Consider the following 17,135-nt stretch of genomic DNA (forward strand, 5'->3'; position numbering starts at 1 on the left):
AGCTACTGATGTTGATTCGAAGGATATGGATAAAGAGGTGAATATACATCAGGGTGTACTGACATGGTATACCAATTCTGGCCCTTGGGATTCTGACATGGCTTCTGACTCCCAAGTCCTATAGCTGTTTAAGTCCAACATGTCCATGACTACACAACTGTCTGGTTGGCAGAGTAGGACCATAGATGAGGTAACTGCAGTATTTCAGGGGTGTTAGGAGTAGTTGGTATACTTTTAGAAGATTGTTTGGGTCACTAGGTCTCGGCATCCACTTCAGATCATTATAACTTTGAGTTTATGACAATTGGTGGTGTTGGAGGTGTAGCGTTGGATCTCAGAAGCTTCAAGTTACCACTTTATTGTTGCTATCAAACAAATTCTGGGGACCAGCTTGCCTAAAATCTATTAAAAAAAAAAAAAAGGTAAACTTTGCTAGCTTATACGGTATTTGTATAGATCCCCTTATGTCGTTTTTGCCTTAGGGTTGACTTCTTTTGCTTAGAGCTACCACGGTTTTGGTTTTGATGTAGTACTGAAATACTCTGAAATGTAAAGTGCTGTGGAATACAGTAGGTTTTGCACTATAGAAATAAAAATAATTATTATTACTGGATGATACTTACCCATAGTTTTCGTAGTCTCCTGTGTAGCTCCATCTCCAACATAATCCCACTGAAGACCTCATGATGACCTCCAAGTTGCCAACTCTAAACCAACCATGTCGAAAACACCAGCCACCACTGCAGTTACATTGTATAGATTTTGCATCATCGCGCTGGACTATAGTAGTTATTCAGTAATTATAAATTAAAGACATATCATTAGGGCAAATGAGCATCAAACAGTCTTATTAAAAATTGGGCCCCGATTCATCAAGACTAGCGTTGTACATGCCAGTCTAGATGAAGTGGCATGTTGGAGTCACATGCGTCTGATTAATAATAAATCAGGTACATCTTAAAAGTGGTGTGGTGGTACGAGACAGCTCGTTATAATTTAGATGAGCGGGGGCCACCACGTCTGACCCACCCATTTTTGCAAAGCTGGCCAAAACGGCAAAAAAGTCAAAGTTTTGTGCAACTCCACATTATGCAAAAATTTAGCAACTTTTCACAGCATTTTACGTGTAATTGCTTAGATGAATCGGAGCCTCACAGCTCATAATAAATCAGAAAAAGTCCCAGAAAAGCTCTAAACAAGTGACAAATGTCAAAAGTAGAGATTTCTCTGAATTGTGTTGCCCAATGGGAGCATTGGTCTCATGACAAAAAAAACTATTTAGTAGGATCCAAACACTTCTTATGGTTGTGATACCCCAGACAGTCAGCCAAAACAAATGGTTTTAAAGGGAATTTTTATGCCAAAGATGAAGTGCTTTATCAATGCTTTCTTGACTGCCAAAGCGCCATGTGTCATTAAATTGCATCAAACAAGTGGAGTGGAATTGCCTTCCAAACAACTGTGGGGAACTTCTACTCCACCAATATGTCTGAAATACTTTGACACATATTTGTTCACATTGATCCAAGCTTTCTCAACCGCCTTCTAGAAATTTGCCGTTGCCCCTTTATGTCTGTTCACAATCTCTGACCACATAACGAGCATTTTTTTGGAAAGAGAGACTTCATCCTTGACAGATCAGACTTGATCATTTTGTTGAGTGCATTCTTTGGAGTAACACCAGGATCATTTTCCTGGCGTGCACAGTCGGTATATTAGGAGACCGGTCCTAATGTGTGTAATGAGTAACTGTAGATCTCACAATTCCACCAATGAATGATGGCCTTTGAGAGCGGGAAACCCAGCTGGAGAGCATCTGGTATGAGCGATTCTCATTCCAATGCTAAAGGAACAAAAGAATTTCCGAGAATCGACACCAAGCAAGGTTGGATATCTCCAGGAAAATGGTTAGACCAGTTTTACACCAGTTTTTTTCTCATACATGAAACACAGTTCTGTGTTAAATGATTTTTTTTTTCAGTTTGTTTGACCCATCTTTGGTCCACGTGTTAGCAGCATATGGACAGCACACAAATGACAAAAGCATGCTGTATGGTTTTTACTTCAGTTGACTTGCATTGATGAGTTTTATTTGCAACACAGACCAAAAAAAGAACGTCTAATTTTTTATGGCAGTGGGTCTGTGAGCTATCTGTAAGAATAAAGGATAGCACAAGTACCAAAAAAAATGGATATCTGGAAGTGCCATTAGACAAGCAACCACAAATTTGTACATCCGTAGTACCTGAAAATGACTTACCAACCTAACTATTCATAGTCCAGTATCACTTCTACCTATGCAAGGAACTTTTCTAACCACATCAATTATAAATTGAACAAAAATATCTTTGATTTGGTGGGTGGACCCACAAATTTTTCTTATTATGTCTAATAGTGAAAGACCCTAGCCCCCCAAAAAAGCCAACATACATGGAACTATATAGAGAAAGTTCTTGTTCACAAGTGTCCTTCCCCTGAGGAGCCTACAATTTTAATTGCATCTTACCCACCCAGAGGCAAACATACATTTTCTTTAGGAACTTAAAGGAAATCTGCTAGGACATTTAATGTAACTGAACCCAATTAGAAAGTTTATGCGTATGATATAGACAATAACATAAAAAAAAAAAAAAAGAAGGAGACTAATTACCCCAAAATAAATCTGAAAGGAAAAAAAAATCATAAGGCAATATGAAAACAGTAAGAAATTACCATATGTGAAGTGAATGGCGCCAGGATGTACAACACATTTAGGTAAAGTGGGACGTCCCATGTATAAGAATCAATGTGCATATACCCAAAACAGCCACCAGACAACTCACATGTTATGACAATGGAAGAGTTGTATATACTTGTTATCATGCAATGGATCACACTAATCATCAGAGAATGGACGCTGACCCATAAAGTGCGAAGTGCCCAAGTACGTCAATAGCCCCAATGCGCGTTTCACGTAGGCTTCCTCAGGGGGCCTATACATATCAGCCTGAAAGTGTATTTGAGCAGGATGGCTCAGACGGTAAGGGCATTGATCGCCCTCAATGCACTTCCAGACTAATTCAAAACTTTCAAACTGGGGTTTCTCTGCACGGGAACATTGCTTTGGGATCGTAGACATATGCAAAAAATTATATTTCTACAATCTACACAGTCATGTATTCTGCTTAGTTACAATCAATTCCCTGAAAAATTCTCAGTAAAAGATCCATTAGCCACATATGGAGTTTAGAAGAACACATACAACATATTAGATTCTTTTATAAAGAGCTCTACATCCTGAGAATCTGCTTGCCGTACAGCAGTGGTCTCCAACCTGTGGATCTCTGAGCATACTGGGAGTGGTAGCCTTTCCAAGAACCGTAGAGCCACAGGTTGAAGATATAAGAGTATGGACCATACGGTGTCCGCATCTCCCTCCATTGAGAACTTTTGCTTTGTAGTAAATTCACGTGACAGATTTAGTGGCATAAATTTCTGCAACTGAAAATCAGTTTTCTTTCATCTAAATGTGCTGTTCTGCCAGTAAGCCGTATTCAAATGAATCAGAAGCAAAAATGTTTGCAACAAATCTGGGAATCTACCTGAAGATTCCTTAAGTAATTTGGGCAGCACGGTGGGTCAGTGGTTAGCACTGCAGCCTTGCAGCACTGGGTCCTGGATTCAAATCCCACCAAGGACAACATCTGCAAGGAGTTTGTATGTTCTCCCTGTGTTTGCGGGGATTTCCTCAGGGTTCTCCGGTTTCCTCCCACACTTCAAAGACATACTGATAGGGAATGTAGATTGTGAGCCCCAATGGGGACAGTGATGATGATGTCTGTAAATCGCTGCAGAAAATGTTGGCGCTATATAAAAAGATTATTAAATAGCAATTTCCCAATATTAGACGGCCCTATAGCAAAAGAAGCATTCCAATAAAACACAAGCAGGGCTGCAGATACTGTGAACTTCCCTTCCTGCACCTTCACGAGTCTCAAGATCTCACACTTGTACCATACTGCGGTGGATGGCACGCATGAACATTATGAGCTCCACATCCTGGACGAGGCATTAGTTCCCTTCTGCGCAAGCACCCATCACCATATACTTAATATTTTATTTCAACCAAATTTTGGCATTTGTGTGACTACCCTGTTGCCTCTGTGGGTCTAAGTCCCTCCTTTACAATCACCAAAAGGAACCATGGGACAAAGAAGTTGAAAAACCAGTTGAGCTGTAACAGCCCCTTTATAAGAAGCACACTTCATGTAAGACCCCCAACTCAACCGCAAGCCTGACAGAGACACCAGAACACATTTTGTTAAAGGGTATTGGCAAAATCCATTTTATTTATATGTACAAGTACATAAATAAATCTTAAGAGAGCTCGGCCCAAATCACAGCACTTCCACCCCACTACCCTGGCAGCCAGATCCTGCATGCATAGCCGGTTCCTTCAACCGATGCATTGCTGGCCATCTGCAACTCCTAGACCCATGGTTAGTGATAAGCCATCCAGCCATATTACCTTCATTCATCCGGTGGCTGGCCTAGACAGCAGTACTTGCCGATCGTACCGGGAGGCCACTATTTCTCATATATGGGACCATCTTGCAGGTTGAAGCGCTGCGATTTCAACTTGGATAGAAAGTCTGAATAATATTAATAGGCCTATAGAAATCTTTCCTCTTTCTGCAGCACCTTAATACATAATGTGAGCAAATGAGCTGGTAATTCCCCAAATTGTACAGACTACTCCCTCCCCCATAGTCTCCTCTCTTATATTTTCTGGCTCCAACCATTCCCCATCGACAAGTAAATTATCCACTCCCAAATTCTCCATTGTTCTCTACAGACATTCTTGCCCACATATACTCGCTCCAACTTCATCTTGTTTAAACCCCTCTGTACTCTATGATCCTTACAAATAAATATAACCATTTTGGAAAACCAATATTTGGTGAAAGGGTAGTGGAGAAAGAAATTTTCTTCATAAACGTGCAAGTATATACTTCTCAAAAGGACAGTGGCCCTAATATTGGCACTTCAGCCAAGCTGTGTTTATCGGTAAACCCAATGTCTGGAGTTGGCAGTCATCTATCGGACTCTGGATCCCCTGTATCATCCGCAGCCCACATCTGGTTTAGCAACGTGGGATAGAATAGCTGACCATCCTCTTCCTCTGGTGCTTGGCTTACTAAGCAAAACATACCCATCCGGCCTTCAGGACACAATTGAAGCACAGTGATTTCACCCCCTCAACTTTGTCCATACTTTTCCCCACACTTTAGTCAATATAACCCTCAAATGTACTTTTCCAGTATATCATGTAAAGAACTGTTAAAAACATCCAACCCCATGTCAGACAGGTGTATTCCGTCACGCTCGTATAGCTCAGGACACTTATAATTGATCCCTTCATGGTGCAGGACTATGCCCCCTTTGCCTTTTACAAACTTCTCAACACCAATGTTCACCTTGTTCCTTCTCTTTCCATAATACCTATTTCTTTGCTGTATAATTTGTGACCAGATTACTTTAAGCCCTGGCCACCTAAACAACAAACTTCTAATGCCACAGATAACTTTTTGCATTAAAATTGTTGACGTCATACGTGTTAAGTCTTTTGCTCCAGCATGAAGAATGAGAATATCCGGTGACGGTGTTTGTCTTGCAGCGGTGTCTATTAGTTTTCTCATTTGGTCCCAATAAAGTCCTTTTCTGCCAAACCAAAAAACGTTACATTTGTCCCTTGGCAAGCCGAGCCGCGTGCCATACAAACACTCGGAAGCTCTGTCTTCCGCCCAATGAACAAATGAGTCTCCCACAATCCAGATAGTCTTTACATCTGTGAACATAAAGCACACAAGGTCAACATCTAAAGAGAAACTAGCCTCACCCTACACTTTTGTGACCAAGGGGAATAAGACACATTCTTTATTTTATAGACACCAGCGTACATGTACACATTTTTAAATGACAGACCCCGGCATTTTTCTGAAGCATCTTCTTTGTCGTTTTTTGTGGCAACAAGTCCTTGACATTCTCTGTAAACTTTTAGGAATCAGAGCTACAAGTCAAAAGTGAAATTACATTAACTTCCCCCTCATTGGTCCTCTGTTTTATAATTCCTGCGCTCATGGATTCCTCACCTACCAGTTAGCTCCCTTGGACTTTCCTTCTGCAAAATTATCTGGTAACCCCTGCTGACATTGATGCTCATAACGACTCACTCCAATGCCATCTTGTTTAGCTCAGTACCTAAAGCCCCCCATACATATTACTATAGGTTGATGTCATTTGGCTGACAGCCATCTCAAGTGTTTCTCCCATATACAGGAGCGCTCATTCGGCTGAGTGCACCTCTATATTTTTTGAGAAAGCCACCGACATATCTCTGCCATCAGCTTATCTCCGGGAGAACAAAGCGATCAGTAGACCGAAAACAGACATGCCCAATCTTCATCTCCTCTGATGATCAGCTGGCCAGCTCTCCCATATACATGAGTTTATATCAATGGGTTCAGATGACATTAGTCTAATGAATATGAGGGCCTTAAAAGCAGGGATGTGGAGTCGGTAAGCCAAACCTCCGATTTCTCAATTTCCAGTACTTCGACTGACTTCCTCATATTTAAAGGGGTTGTCCGTTTTTTTTTTTTATTTTTTTTTTTTAAGTTGCCCAATGTATTCAGCATGTGGGCATAAGGATCTCTGTAAATACCTTGTGTTGCAGATAATGCCTGTGAGCGGGGCTATCGCTGGCTGCTCATAGGCATCATGTAACCCTGCGCTGACGTCACGACAAGTGAGGCGTGACTCAGCACTGGGGTCCCCGCGGTGGCTGCTGGGTTGTGAGCGGGGTATTCCCCGGATCACACCCAGCATCCACCGCGCGCTTTCCCGATGAATGCGGAGAGGGAAAGCGCGCGGTGGATGCCGGGTGTGACGCGGGGGGGGGGGTAACCCCACCTACAACCCAGCAGCCACTAGTGGAACGCAGAAGAGGGACCCTCAGCTGCAGCCTGGACTTGTCGTGATGTCAGCGCGGGGTCACGTGATGCCTGTGAGCAGCCAGCGATAGCCCCGCTCACAGGCATTATCTGCAACACAAGGTATTTACAGAGATCCTTATGCCCACATGCTGAATACATTGGGCAATTTTAAAAAAAAGTACCAGACAACTTCTTTACGTGATAAATTTACTGTAGCGCAGATTAATCTCAGCTAAAAGTCTAGACCCTTAGATCAGGAATAGGACATTTCATAACTTTCCCAAATTCTTATGAAGAAAATATTCCCCACAAACTGCATTAAACTACTGTACCCAATTTATTATATATTTTAGGAGTTGGAGTCGGTCCATTTTATACTGACTCCACCAAAATGGACACCTACTCCGACTCCACAGCGCTGCTTAAAAGTGCACTTAGACTGGCCAGTTATTGGGAATGCTTGTTTCCCGATAATCGGTCATTATAAACAGGCTGCTAAACACCCAACAAGTCAGCAAAACTTATTTTCGTTGGATGAAATTATTTTTGTAACTTGCTTAAGAAATCATTGTCCTCGGCAGCGCATTTTCCTGTGCTGCCGAGAACAGTGACATTCTATGTGCACTGAACAATTATCGATTGCGCTGTGGACATGTGAACTGTGGTTGGCTTGTCAAACAGGCTATAAAAATCACTAGAGATCAGCTGTTACGCAGCCGATCAATGGCCACCATCAAGTGTGATTAGATGCCACAATTTTGTGATGCAGTGAAACTGTAAAATAAATGTTCATGGACGCATAGCTTAAAAAAATACATTAAAAAACTGGCAATTCCCATTAAAACTGCATCAGAATTTTTAGCTCCGTAATGCTCCTGAATACATAATTAACTATTGACCTAACCATTTTTGGGAAACTGCAATGGCTCCCTTTGCTTCCAAGACTTGTCACTCCTTCTAATCATCATGGGGGAAGCCTCGGCAGTTGACCGCCCACTGACCGCACAATATGTAGAAAAGTTTCTCAAATACAAACCCTTTTTAGGCTGTTCACCGGGGATGCCATCTTGTGCCGCTGCAGACGGTGCATGCTGAAGAGGAAAACCCGTTTCAGCTGAACAAGTGCGGAGTAACCGGTCTATTTGTAATTCAATGGACTCCTCAGCTGTGCTGCTGGAATCGGCCGTATCCGGACCCTCTGCATCGCCTTCAGCACTGTTGTCATTTTGCTGGGCTTGTCCTTCTGCGGCCACGGGAACATTGGCTGGCTGAGCGTCCGATTTATAGGAATGCTGCTCCAAGTGACCTTCTCTGGACTTCTGTCCGTCCACGGAAGTCGCAGTAGATGCTGCACATTGGGATGATTTGTCCGACCACATCCCTAGTATTTCATCTGCACTAAAATCCACATTTCTAAAGCAACTCACTCCATATCTCACATAAGATTTCACAACTGGAGCTGCTTTTGGACGGTTCCTGCGAGGACTTCTGACTCCACGCTTAGCACTGGGCACCGGGGATGGACTCTTGTGCTCAAGAGGTCTAGCTGTCCTAGTGCATGGTGGCATCGGATCATGGGTATTGGTCGCTTTTCCTTCATCTGCAAGGATTTCTGCCACTTTCTGCCAGTCCTTACCCCTCGTCAGTGCTGCTGCCCGGACCTTACCAAGCAATTCCTCCAGGGCAGCAGACATGGCTGAAACTCTGCAGCCCAGCAATGTGCACACACTTCCGTATATATATCAGTGCAGGCCAGACTCCTCCTCATCCTCTCTGACCTCCCAGCATGCTCCAGGAAACCAGTAACCACAACAAACTGGGAGGAGGAGAACAGCAGTGCAGAATGAGACACACAGATCCCTGACTGAGGGAAGACTGACTGCAATGTCCTGTGTATGGAGAATGCCACAGCTGCAGCACCCACTGCTGCACTCTTCCTGTATATTCAGTGCTACACAGCAGCATTGGAAGATCTCAGTGCAGTAAATGCAGTGCTTAATACTGTCATGGAGCCTGTGCCCTTCAGAAAAGAACAGCTAGAGGGTTTTTGTTGTTGTTGTTGTTGTTGTTTTTAACCCCTTCATAACTGGAGCATTTTCCGTCTTTGCGTTTTTTGTTTTTTTGCTCCCCTTCTTCCCAGAGCCATAGCGTTTTTATTTTTTGGTCAATACGGCCGTGTGAGGGCTTATTTTTTACGGGACGAGTTGTACTTTTGAACGGCATCACTGGTTTTATCATATCGTGTACTGGAAAACGGGGAAAAAAAAATCCCAAGTGTGGTGAAATTGCAAACAAAAGTGCAATTCCACAGTTGTTTTTTGGTTGTTTTTTTTTTTTTTTTTTACCACATTCACTGAATGCTAAAACTTCCATTATTATGCTCCAGGTCATTACGAGTTCACAGATACCAAACATGTATAGGTTCTGTTTTATTTAAGTGGTGAGAAAAAAATCCCAAATTTGCTACAAAAAAAAAGGTGCCATTTTCCAAGACCTGTAGCGTCTCCATTTTTCATGATCTGGGGCTGGGTGAGGGCTTATTTTTTGCCCGCCGAGCTGACGTTTTTATTGATACCATTTTGGGTTAGATATGATGTTTTGATCGCCCGTTATTGCATTTTATTGCGATGCCGCAGCGAACAAAAAAAAAGTAATTCTGGCGTTTAGAAATTTTTTTCTCGTTACGCCGTTTACCGATCGGATTAATTCTTTTTTTATACTGATAGATCGGGCGATTCTGAACGCGGCAATACCAAATATGTGTATGTGTGTTGTTTTTTTTTCTTGCTATATTTTGAATGGGGCAAAAGGGGGTTGGTTTAAACTTTTATTTATTTTTATTTTTTTTACACTTTTAAAAACTTTTTTTTTTACACTTTTTGCATGCTTCAATAGTCTCCACACAGGCGATGAGCAGATCGCCTCTATGTAGCAGATTTGCTTAATTGCTATGAGCGCTGACCGCTGGGTGGCGCGCATAGCATTCTGGCAGTGACAACCACAGGGGTCTCCTGCAGACCGAAGATTATCGTTGCCAACCCATCGGCATCCTGCGATCATGTGACGGGGTTGCCGATGGGCAGGGTAAGTGACGCGCTTCCTGGAAGCACGAGTTAAGTGCCGCTGCCAGAGATTGACAGCGTCATTTAACTGGTTAACAGCCGCGGGTGGATCGCGATTCCACCCGCAGCTGTTGTGGATCGCGATTCCACCCGCAGCTGTTGTGGGCACATGTCAGCTGTGTAGCTCCATGTCAGAAAGGGGTTAAAGAAACAGGTCCTGGAATTATTATATTTTGAGTAGTTTTTGCAGCAAAAATGGCTACGTGTACACAGACTTTTTTTCTATTGTTTTTGGAGCAGAAACTGAGCAGAACCTCCAAGTTTTTGAAGAGTTTTGAGATTTGGAGCAGGATTTGGAGAGTTTTCGCTCAGTGGCTATGTGCACACTGCATCTTTTAGGGCTCTTGCAGACGATGTATAAATCAGACGCGTGCTTTCCAATTTTTAATCATACAGCACATCAGAACAGGGCTGTTCTGATGAATGATTTTTTTTCTTGGTTCAAGTGTCCGTGAGAAAAAAAATCGCAGCATGCTCTACTTACATCCGAATCTCACACATTCAAGTCTATGGGTGCGAGAACAAAATGGAACCCACACGGAACATTAGAGACGAATCTGATTTCTATTGTAAACCTAGGAAACTGTATGTGATCATGCACATGTTTTATGTAGTTGTATGAAAACGAATCGCACACGGACGTAAAAAAACGGACACACGGATGGTTGAAAATTAGAAAAAAAATGTCTGAGTTTTCTGGAGGAAACTGCCTGAAAACACATTGTGTGCACATAGCCAGGAAAAAACGCCCAAGGCATAAAAATCGTGATAAAAAAAATGCCAAACAACGTAACAAAACGCGCAAATTGTGAATGGGTCCACGAAAAAAAAAATGGCTAGAATGCCATATTGTATTCATGCTGTCTCTTATTTGATGACTGGTTGCTAGAAGAAGCGGGTGACACACGGACGAGGGAGGCTGAAAAAAACAGATCCAGAGGACAGGAAAAAATGTGTATTATTCATGTTTTCCATACATATATTATTTCATGGTGAATTACGGAAGTATTCTGCCCTAGAGGTTTGTGCTCCCAGGAGACAGTTAAAGGGATTGTCCAGGATGAGATGGGTTGCCATGGCAGGTAAGGGCCTACTGAAGACCCCTGCTGTCGCCATTTTTCTAGTCCTATGAAACCCAACCTGTAACTGGACCTCTTAGGAGATCATTTCCCGGTGGCACATGATCCCCCTACCCATGATGAGATGGGTTGCCATGGCAGGTAAGGGCCTACTGAAGACCCCTTCTGTCGCCATTTTTCTAGTCCTATGAAACCCAACCTGTAACTGGACCTCTTAGGAGATCATTTCCCAGTGGCACATGATCCCCCTACCCATGATGAGATGGGTTGCCATGGCAGGTAAGGGCCTACTGAAGACCCCTGCTGTCGCCATTTTTCTAGTCCTATGAAACCCAGCCTGTAACTGGACCTCTTAGGAGATCATTAAATCCACTATATACTGCAATATTGTGTCACAGAAAAATAAAGTAAAAAAGAAAATAAAATATTGGAAAAAAAAGTATAAATCCCAATACAAAAGTAAAGAAAAAAAATCCAAACATTTTTTGTATTGCCAAGTCTGTAAAAGTCTAATCCATCAAAATATAAAAATGTTTAACTCATATGGTAAAAAGAAAAAAAAATTCAGAATGGCATTTTTTTTTTAAGCCGCCGCACACCAGCAAAAAAAAAAATGTGAAAAATAGCCATAAAGCCAGAGGCTGTACCTTAAAATGGTACTAATAAAAAACTACAGCATGGTGCGCAAAAAACAACCTCTCACACTGCTACATCCACAGAAAATGTAAAAAAAAAAGTTACCTGTCTGAGAAAAATGTGCGAAAACAAAAATTTTTTTTTTTTTACAAAGTTCAGATATTTTTTTTTTAATCACAAAAACAATAATAAAACAAATAACTACACAAGTTTGGTATCTCCGTAATCGTACTGACCTGGAGAATCATGTCACCAGGTCATATTTACTGCTCGATGAACGCCGTAAAAAAACAAAACCCTACAAATGATGGCAAAATTGCGTTTTTATTTTTCATTATTCCACTTCACTTGCAAAAAAAAAATTTTCCCATTCCTCAGTGCATTTTTTGGTAAAAGAAATGGTGTTATTCAAAACTGCAACTCAAAAAAAACACTCCCTGTGTCGACAGGAAAATACTTTTATAGCTTTTGTAAGAAGAGGAGGAAAAAAAATTAAGCTTGGCTGCGACAAGCAGGGGTTAAGTATCGTGATGGTGAATTTTTGCAGCAGGATTATTATCAGACTCCCCTATTGCAATATGATGTGGAACTTTCTGCATTAATCAGTTTGTCTTTTAGGCAAGGACACGGATGGTAGGGGGCAGAGAAGGGGTTAAGCCGGCTTTGTTCTGTAGGCCTGTCCTATTCGTCTGCAGCTATGAGGCTGCTGTGGAGGAGTCAGGGCTGTCAGTAGATGTGAGGGAGCTGTGCTCTGCAGAGTGGAGGAGCTCAGGCTCATCACCCGGACAAGGGATCAATAACTAATTTCAGTGCAGCAGCACGAGTGCTTTTCCAATAATTGTAAGCCAGCAACAGGGAATGAGGCTCACACCGGCTCCACACCAACCTGCATTCAATCAATGCACATACCCCTCCTGGGGCACGGTCAAAATACCGCACTCTCTCCTTTGTGTCTTCTGACTCGGCTTGTGTTGTCGCACCCTAAGCTTGTGATGGATATATATATATATGTGGGTATTGTGTATATATATTGGAAAATCATGAAACAGTATTCACGGATGGGGCTGTTGTAACCCGACGCTGGACTTTTGCCTCCAATATAATACACCCACTCCTTACAGTATCACACAATATTAGCAAAAGACCATCTCCCTCAATTTAAAATTACCCTGAACTTATGTGATCATTTACATAATTTTGTTTTTGTCTTGTATTTATTTTTGCTCCCGCGTATTTTGCACCATAACGATTGAATTGGTGCAAAATCAATGATAGGGGTTTTTTTGTTTTTTTTTGTAACCTTTCAATAAATATTAACTTGCCTGGCATAAAAAAAAAAGTAAATTAGATTTTGTTCTAGATTACTGCTCAAAAATTTGGGACATTTCGAAAAGTCAAATGATGAGTTAGCTGAAAAGAAAAAAAAAAGTGTCAAAACCTAGTAAAGTTAACTTAAAAAAAGGTGCAAATTAAATAATGGATAAGGGGCGAATTTTATCACTAAAAGTACCATTTTTACTTTAGAAAATGGACGAAAAAACAAAGATGATTGACCCCTTTGAGTTTTTGCAACTGTATCTTAGGCCACGTTCACACGTTCAGTATTTGGTCAGTATTTTACAACAGTATTTGTAAGCCAAAACCAGGAGGAACAATCAGAGGAAAAGTATAAAAGAAACACGTCACCACTTCTGTATTTAACAACAACTTCTGGTTTTGGCCAAATACTGAGGTAAAATACTGACCAGATACTGAACGTGTGAATGTGGCCTAAAACACAACTTTGACTAGTGCCTTTCCGCTAACTTGTATGGAAATTGGTTGCCCCTGCCAGAGAAAATCTAACGCTCAAACGGGTCATGCTGTCAGCTTGGACAGAGACGCTAAGCTCAATGATTGGCTGCAGTGCTGTCAACATGAAGTCAGCGCTGCAGACAATCACAGACACCTGGAACAGCGACAAGACACCCAGCGCTGGACCGGGGGAGGGGAATAAAGCAAAGTTGTTTATATATCAAGCTACATCCAACAGACAGGGGTTTTTCCAAAATCAGAAAACCCCATTAACACACCATTACTGTAATAGTATGACATGGGGAGAAGCTTCACCAAAACCCTGATTACTGCAGTTTAACCCTTTAAATGACACAGTCTATACTGGCCTCTGAAAAAATGAGCTGGATGGAACTTTTAGTAGAAAGTGGTTATTGAGCCAGTCGGATAACAGAGGAATCCTCTGGTTTGTTGGATATCTTTTATTGCATATAGTACATTCATTTTTAAGTCTCCAATTAGGAAATTTCTGTATTTCGTCCGTTTTTTGTTTCAATATTTGGACCCTGAAATTTTCTAGATTAAATGTAAATTTAGGATTTTCTTTTTAGGGCTAATATGTAGCATACAGGTTACTGGATGGTATTATAACTCCTTATGGAAGCAAGTGAGCTGGAAAAGATGCATCATGGCATATCCTTGGCTTCACAGTAAAGACGCGGTAAAGCATCTCTCTGTCTGACACTAGCCTAATACATTGCCCTATTATTCTTGATAATTTGCACACAGGGGTCACATCGCATTAGAGTCGGTGGGCAATACCACATCGGATCTGCTCATGATAAAGTAAATATGGTGTCGCGTATGATATATTGGACACAAAATCTTACTTCCATATTGTATATCCGCACATAGCCAGGAACACAGCAAAACATAAGCAAATAAGTATTTATAGGCAGTGTTCATATAAAGTAGACACTATAATAGCAATCAAATGTGATTAAATGGATAGTAAAAGGGTTAAACAGGCATCTTTATAATAAGAGTATTCATATAAAACTGAATGAATTGGTCACCAATCAATAACTGCATATGTCCAGATACAAAGTGCTACCGAGTGTGTGGTAAAAATATGAATGAAGGGACCAGGAGGAATAATATAGGAAGGGAGAATTGAGGGAAGTTAAATTTCTGAGATAATGTGATACACCTGCCTAAAAAGATGTGTTTTTAAGGCACACTTAAAAATATGGACTCTGGTAATTAATCAGATTGCCAGGAGCAATCCAGAGAAATGGTGTAGCACAAGAAAAGTATTGGAGACAAGAGTGGAAAGTTCAGATTATGTGGGATGTTAGTCTTAGGTCATTAGCAGAACGTAGGGCATGGGTAGGGTGGTAGACAGAGATGAGAAGGAGTCGTAGGGTGATGCAGCTTTGTTTTTAGGATGGGTAGGTCGGTAGAGATGAGGAGCAGGTGTAGGGTGGTGCAGCACTGTATAGAGGATGGATAGGGTGGAAGATAGAGTTGAGGAGATGCAGGGCGGTGTATCACTGTGGATAGGACAGGTAGGGTGGTAGACAGAGATGAGGACGAGATGTAAGATGGTGTAGCACTGTAGAGAGGAGCAGTAGGGTGATAAAAAAAGAGATGAGAATATGTAGGGAGGTGCAGGATGCTGGAGGGGACAGGTTGAGTGGTAGACAGGGATGAGGAGGAGATGTAGGGTGTTGCAGCACAGTGAAGAAGATGAGAGGGCGGTAGACAGGAATAAGGGGGAGATGGAGCGTAGTGCAGCACCGTTGAGTGCATGGACAGGGTGGTAGACAGATGAGGAGGAGATATAGGGTGGTACAGCACTGTGGAAAGTTAGTGAGTGAGAACAATAAGTCCATGTTGTACTCTGCAGTGGATGGACAACCAGTGCAATGACTGGCACAGGATGGAGGCATCAGTGTAGCAGCTGGACAGAAATATGACGCTAGCTGCTGCATTCAGGTCAGACTGGAGAGCAGAGAGTTTTGTAAGAGAAAGACAGATTATTACTGAGTTGCAGTACTCAAAATGTCACTACTATTCTATAGTGGGAGAGTGATATCACGAGAAGAAAACGGTCACTACACCGTGTCTGGAGCTGCGCAGTTCCGGCTCCATTCACTGCTTACATCCTGCGCCAAGGCTGATAACAGCTGATGGGTGAGAATGCTGGGTGCCGTAGCCCCTTCAATCTAAGGATTAAGGATAGGTTATCAATATTTAAGAAGTGGACATTCCCCTTTAACAACCAATTTGAAGAAAAGGGTTGCATGGTTATTCATTTATTTACCCTTTGCTACACTGGGGCCTTCTTTGGGCTGCCATTATTATAAATACTTAGGATCTAATACAGAATTTGTATGCAAGCTCGGGAAATATAGTAATTCAACACAACTTTATGTTGAAGCAGCTGTGGAACTATAAGTCACAGTTTGTGCTTCCTAAAGAAATATACATACAATATTTTTTTTATGGCAAACCTGCTCTGGAAATACCATCCTTCATCCATGAGAGTAATTTTCTGTGCTTGACTTTGTATTCAATCTGGCATCCTTATAAAGTGTCATATTCCTGCCAACTCCAGCTCAAAAATATTTCCCGGAAACACACGTGCACGCCCTCATCATCTCCCGCCTCGACTACTGCAACCTCCTGCTCTGTAGCCTCCCTTCCAACACTCTTGCGCCCCTCCAATCTATCCTAAACTCTGCTGCTCGACTAATCCACCTGTCCCCCCCGCTATTCCCCGGCCTCTCCTCTCTGCCAATCCCTTCACTGGCTCCCCATTGCCCAGAGACTCCAGTTCAAAACCCTAAACTTGGCATACAAAGCCATTCACAACCTGTCTCCTCCATATAGCTCCAACCTAGTCTCCCGTTACATACCTGCACGCAACCTCCGATCCTCACAAGATCTCCTTCTCTACTCCCCTCTTATCTCCTCCTCCCACAATCGCATACAAGATTTCTCCCGTGCATCCCCCCTACTCTTGAACTCTCTACCCCAACACATCAGTCTCACCTACAGTGGAAACCTTCAAAAGGAACCTGAAGACCCACCTCTTCAGACAAGCCTACAACCGGCAGTAACCCTCGCTCCACCATACCGCTGCACGACCAGCTCTACCCTCACCTACTGTATCCTCACCCATCCCTTGTAGATTGTGAGCCCTCGCGGGCAGGGTCCTCGTGCCTCCTGTACCAGTCGGTGTCTTGTATTGTTCAAGATTACTGTACTTGTTTTTTATTATGTATACCCTTTTCCCATGTAAAGTGCCATGGAATAAATGGCGCTATAATAATAATAATAATAGAAAAAATAATATAAGAAGGCTTGCCAGAAAAAAAAGGCATAAGGAATCTGAGAAAGGAAAGGCCTGCACTTTATGTCTCATCTAAAGACAGAGACGCAGAGTGTCAAATAATGCTACCAACATCACATGAATATCAGGCATAAATGAACATTTAGAAGAGTGGAAGAAAATAGAAAGGGATCTTTAAATTCTCAATATGCCA

General features: G+C 42.1%; 1 protein-coding gene across 1 annotated transcript; it reads right to left on the minus strand.

Annotated features, from left to right (window-relative positions):
- Positions 1-3,693: 3,693 nt before the first annotated feature.
- LOC141154346 (uncharacterized) lies at positions 3,694-8,765 on the minus strand. The gene is made up of 2 exons (XM_073640094.1): positions 8,011-8,765; positions 3,694-5,827 (listed from the first exon to the last, which is right to left on the minus strand). Exons 1-2 carry the CDS (start codon positions 8,666-8,668, stop codon positions 5,283-5,285), a joined length of 1,203 nt encoding a protein of 400 aa, XP_073496195.1. The 5' UTR covers positions 8,669-8,765; the 3' UTR covers positions 3,694-5,282.
- Between the last annotated feature and the right edge of the window lie 8,370 nt (positions 8,766-17,135).

The sequence above is a fragment of the Phyllobates terribilis genome, unplaced genomic scaffold (genome assembly GCF_046119375.1).
Source record: "Phyllobates terribilis strain yellow unplaced genomic scaffold, ASM4611937v1 Scaffold_7__3_contigs__length_470593459, whole genome shotgun sequence".
NCBI classification, from domain to species: domain Eukaryota; kingdom Metazoa; phylum Chordata; class Amphibia; order Anura; family Dendrobatidae; genus Phyllobates; species Phyllobates terribilis.

Bases quoted from the DNA above. Each gene is read 5' to 3' on its own strand.
- LOC141154346 (XM_073640094.1), bottom strand. From the start codon at position 8,668: ATGTCTGCTGCCCTGGAGGAATTGCTTGGTAAGGTCCGGGCAGCAGCA. The intron at 5,828-8,010 runs GTTTGTATTTGA...TTATGTTCACAG, and splicing joins CGGTGAACAGCCTAAAAAGG to ATGTAAAGACTATCTGGATT.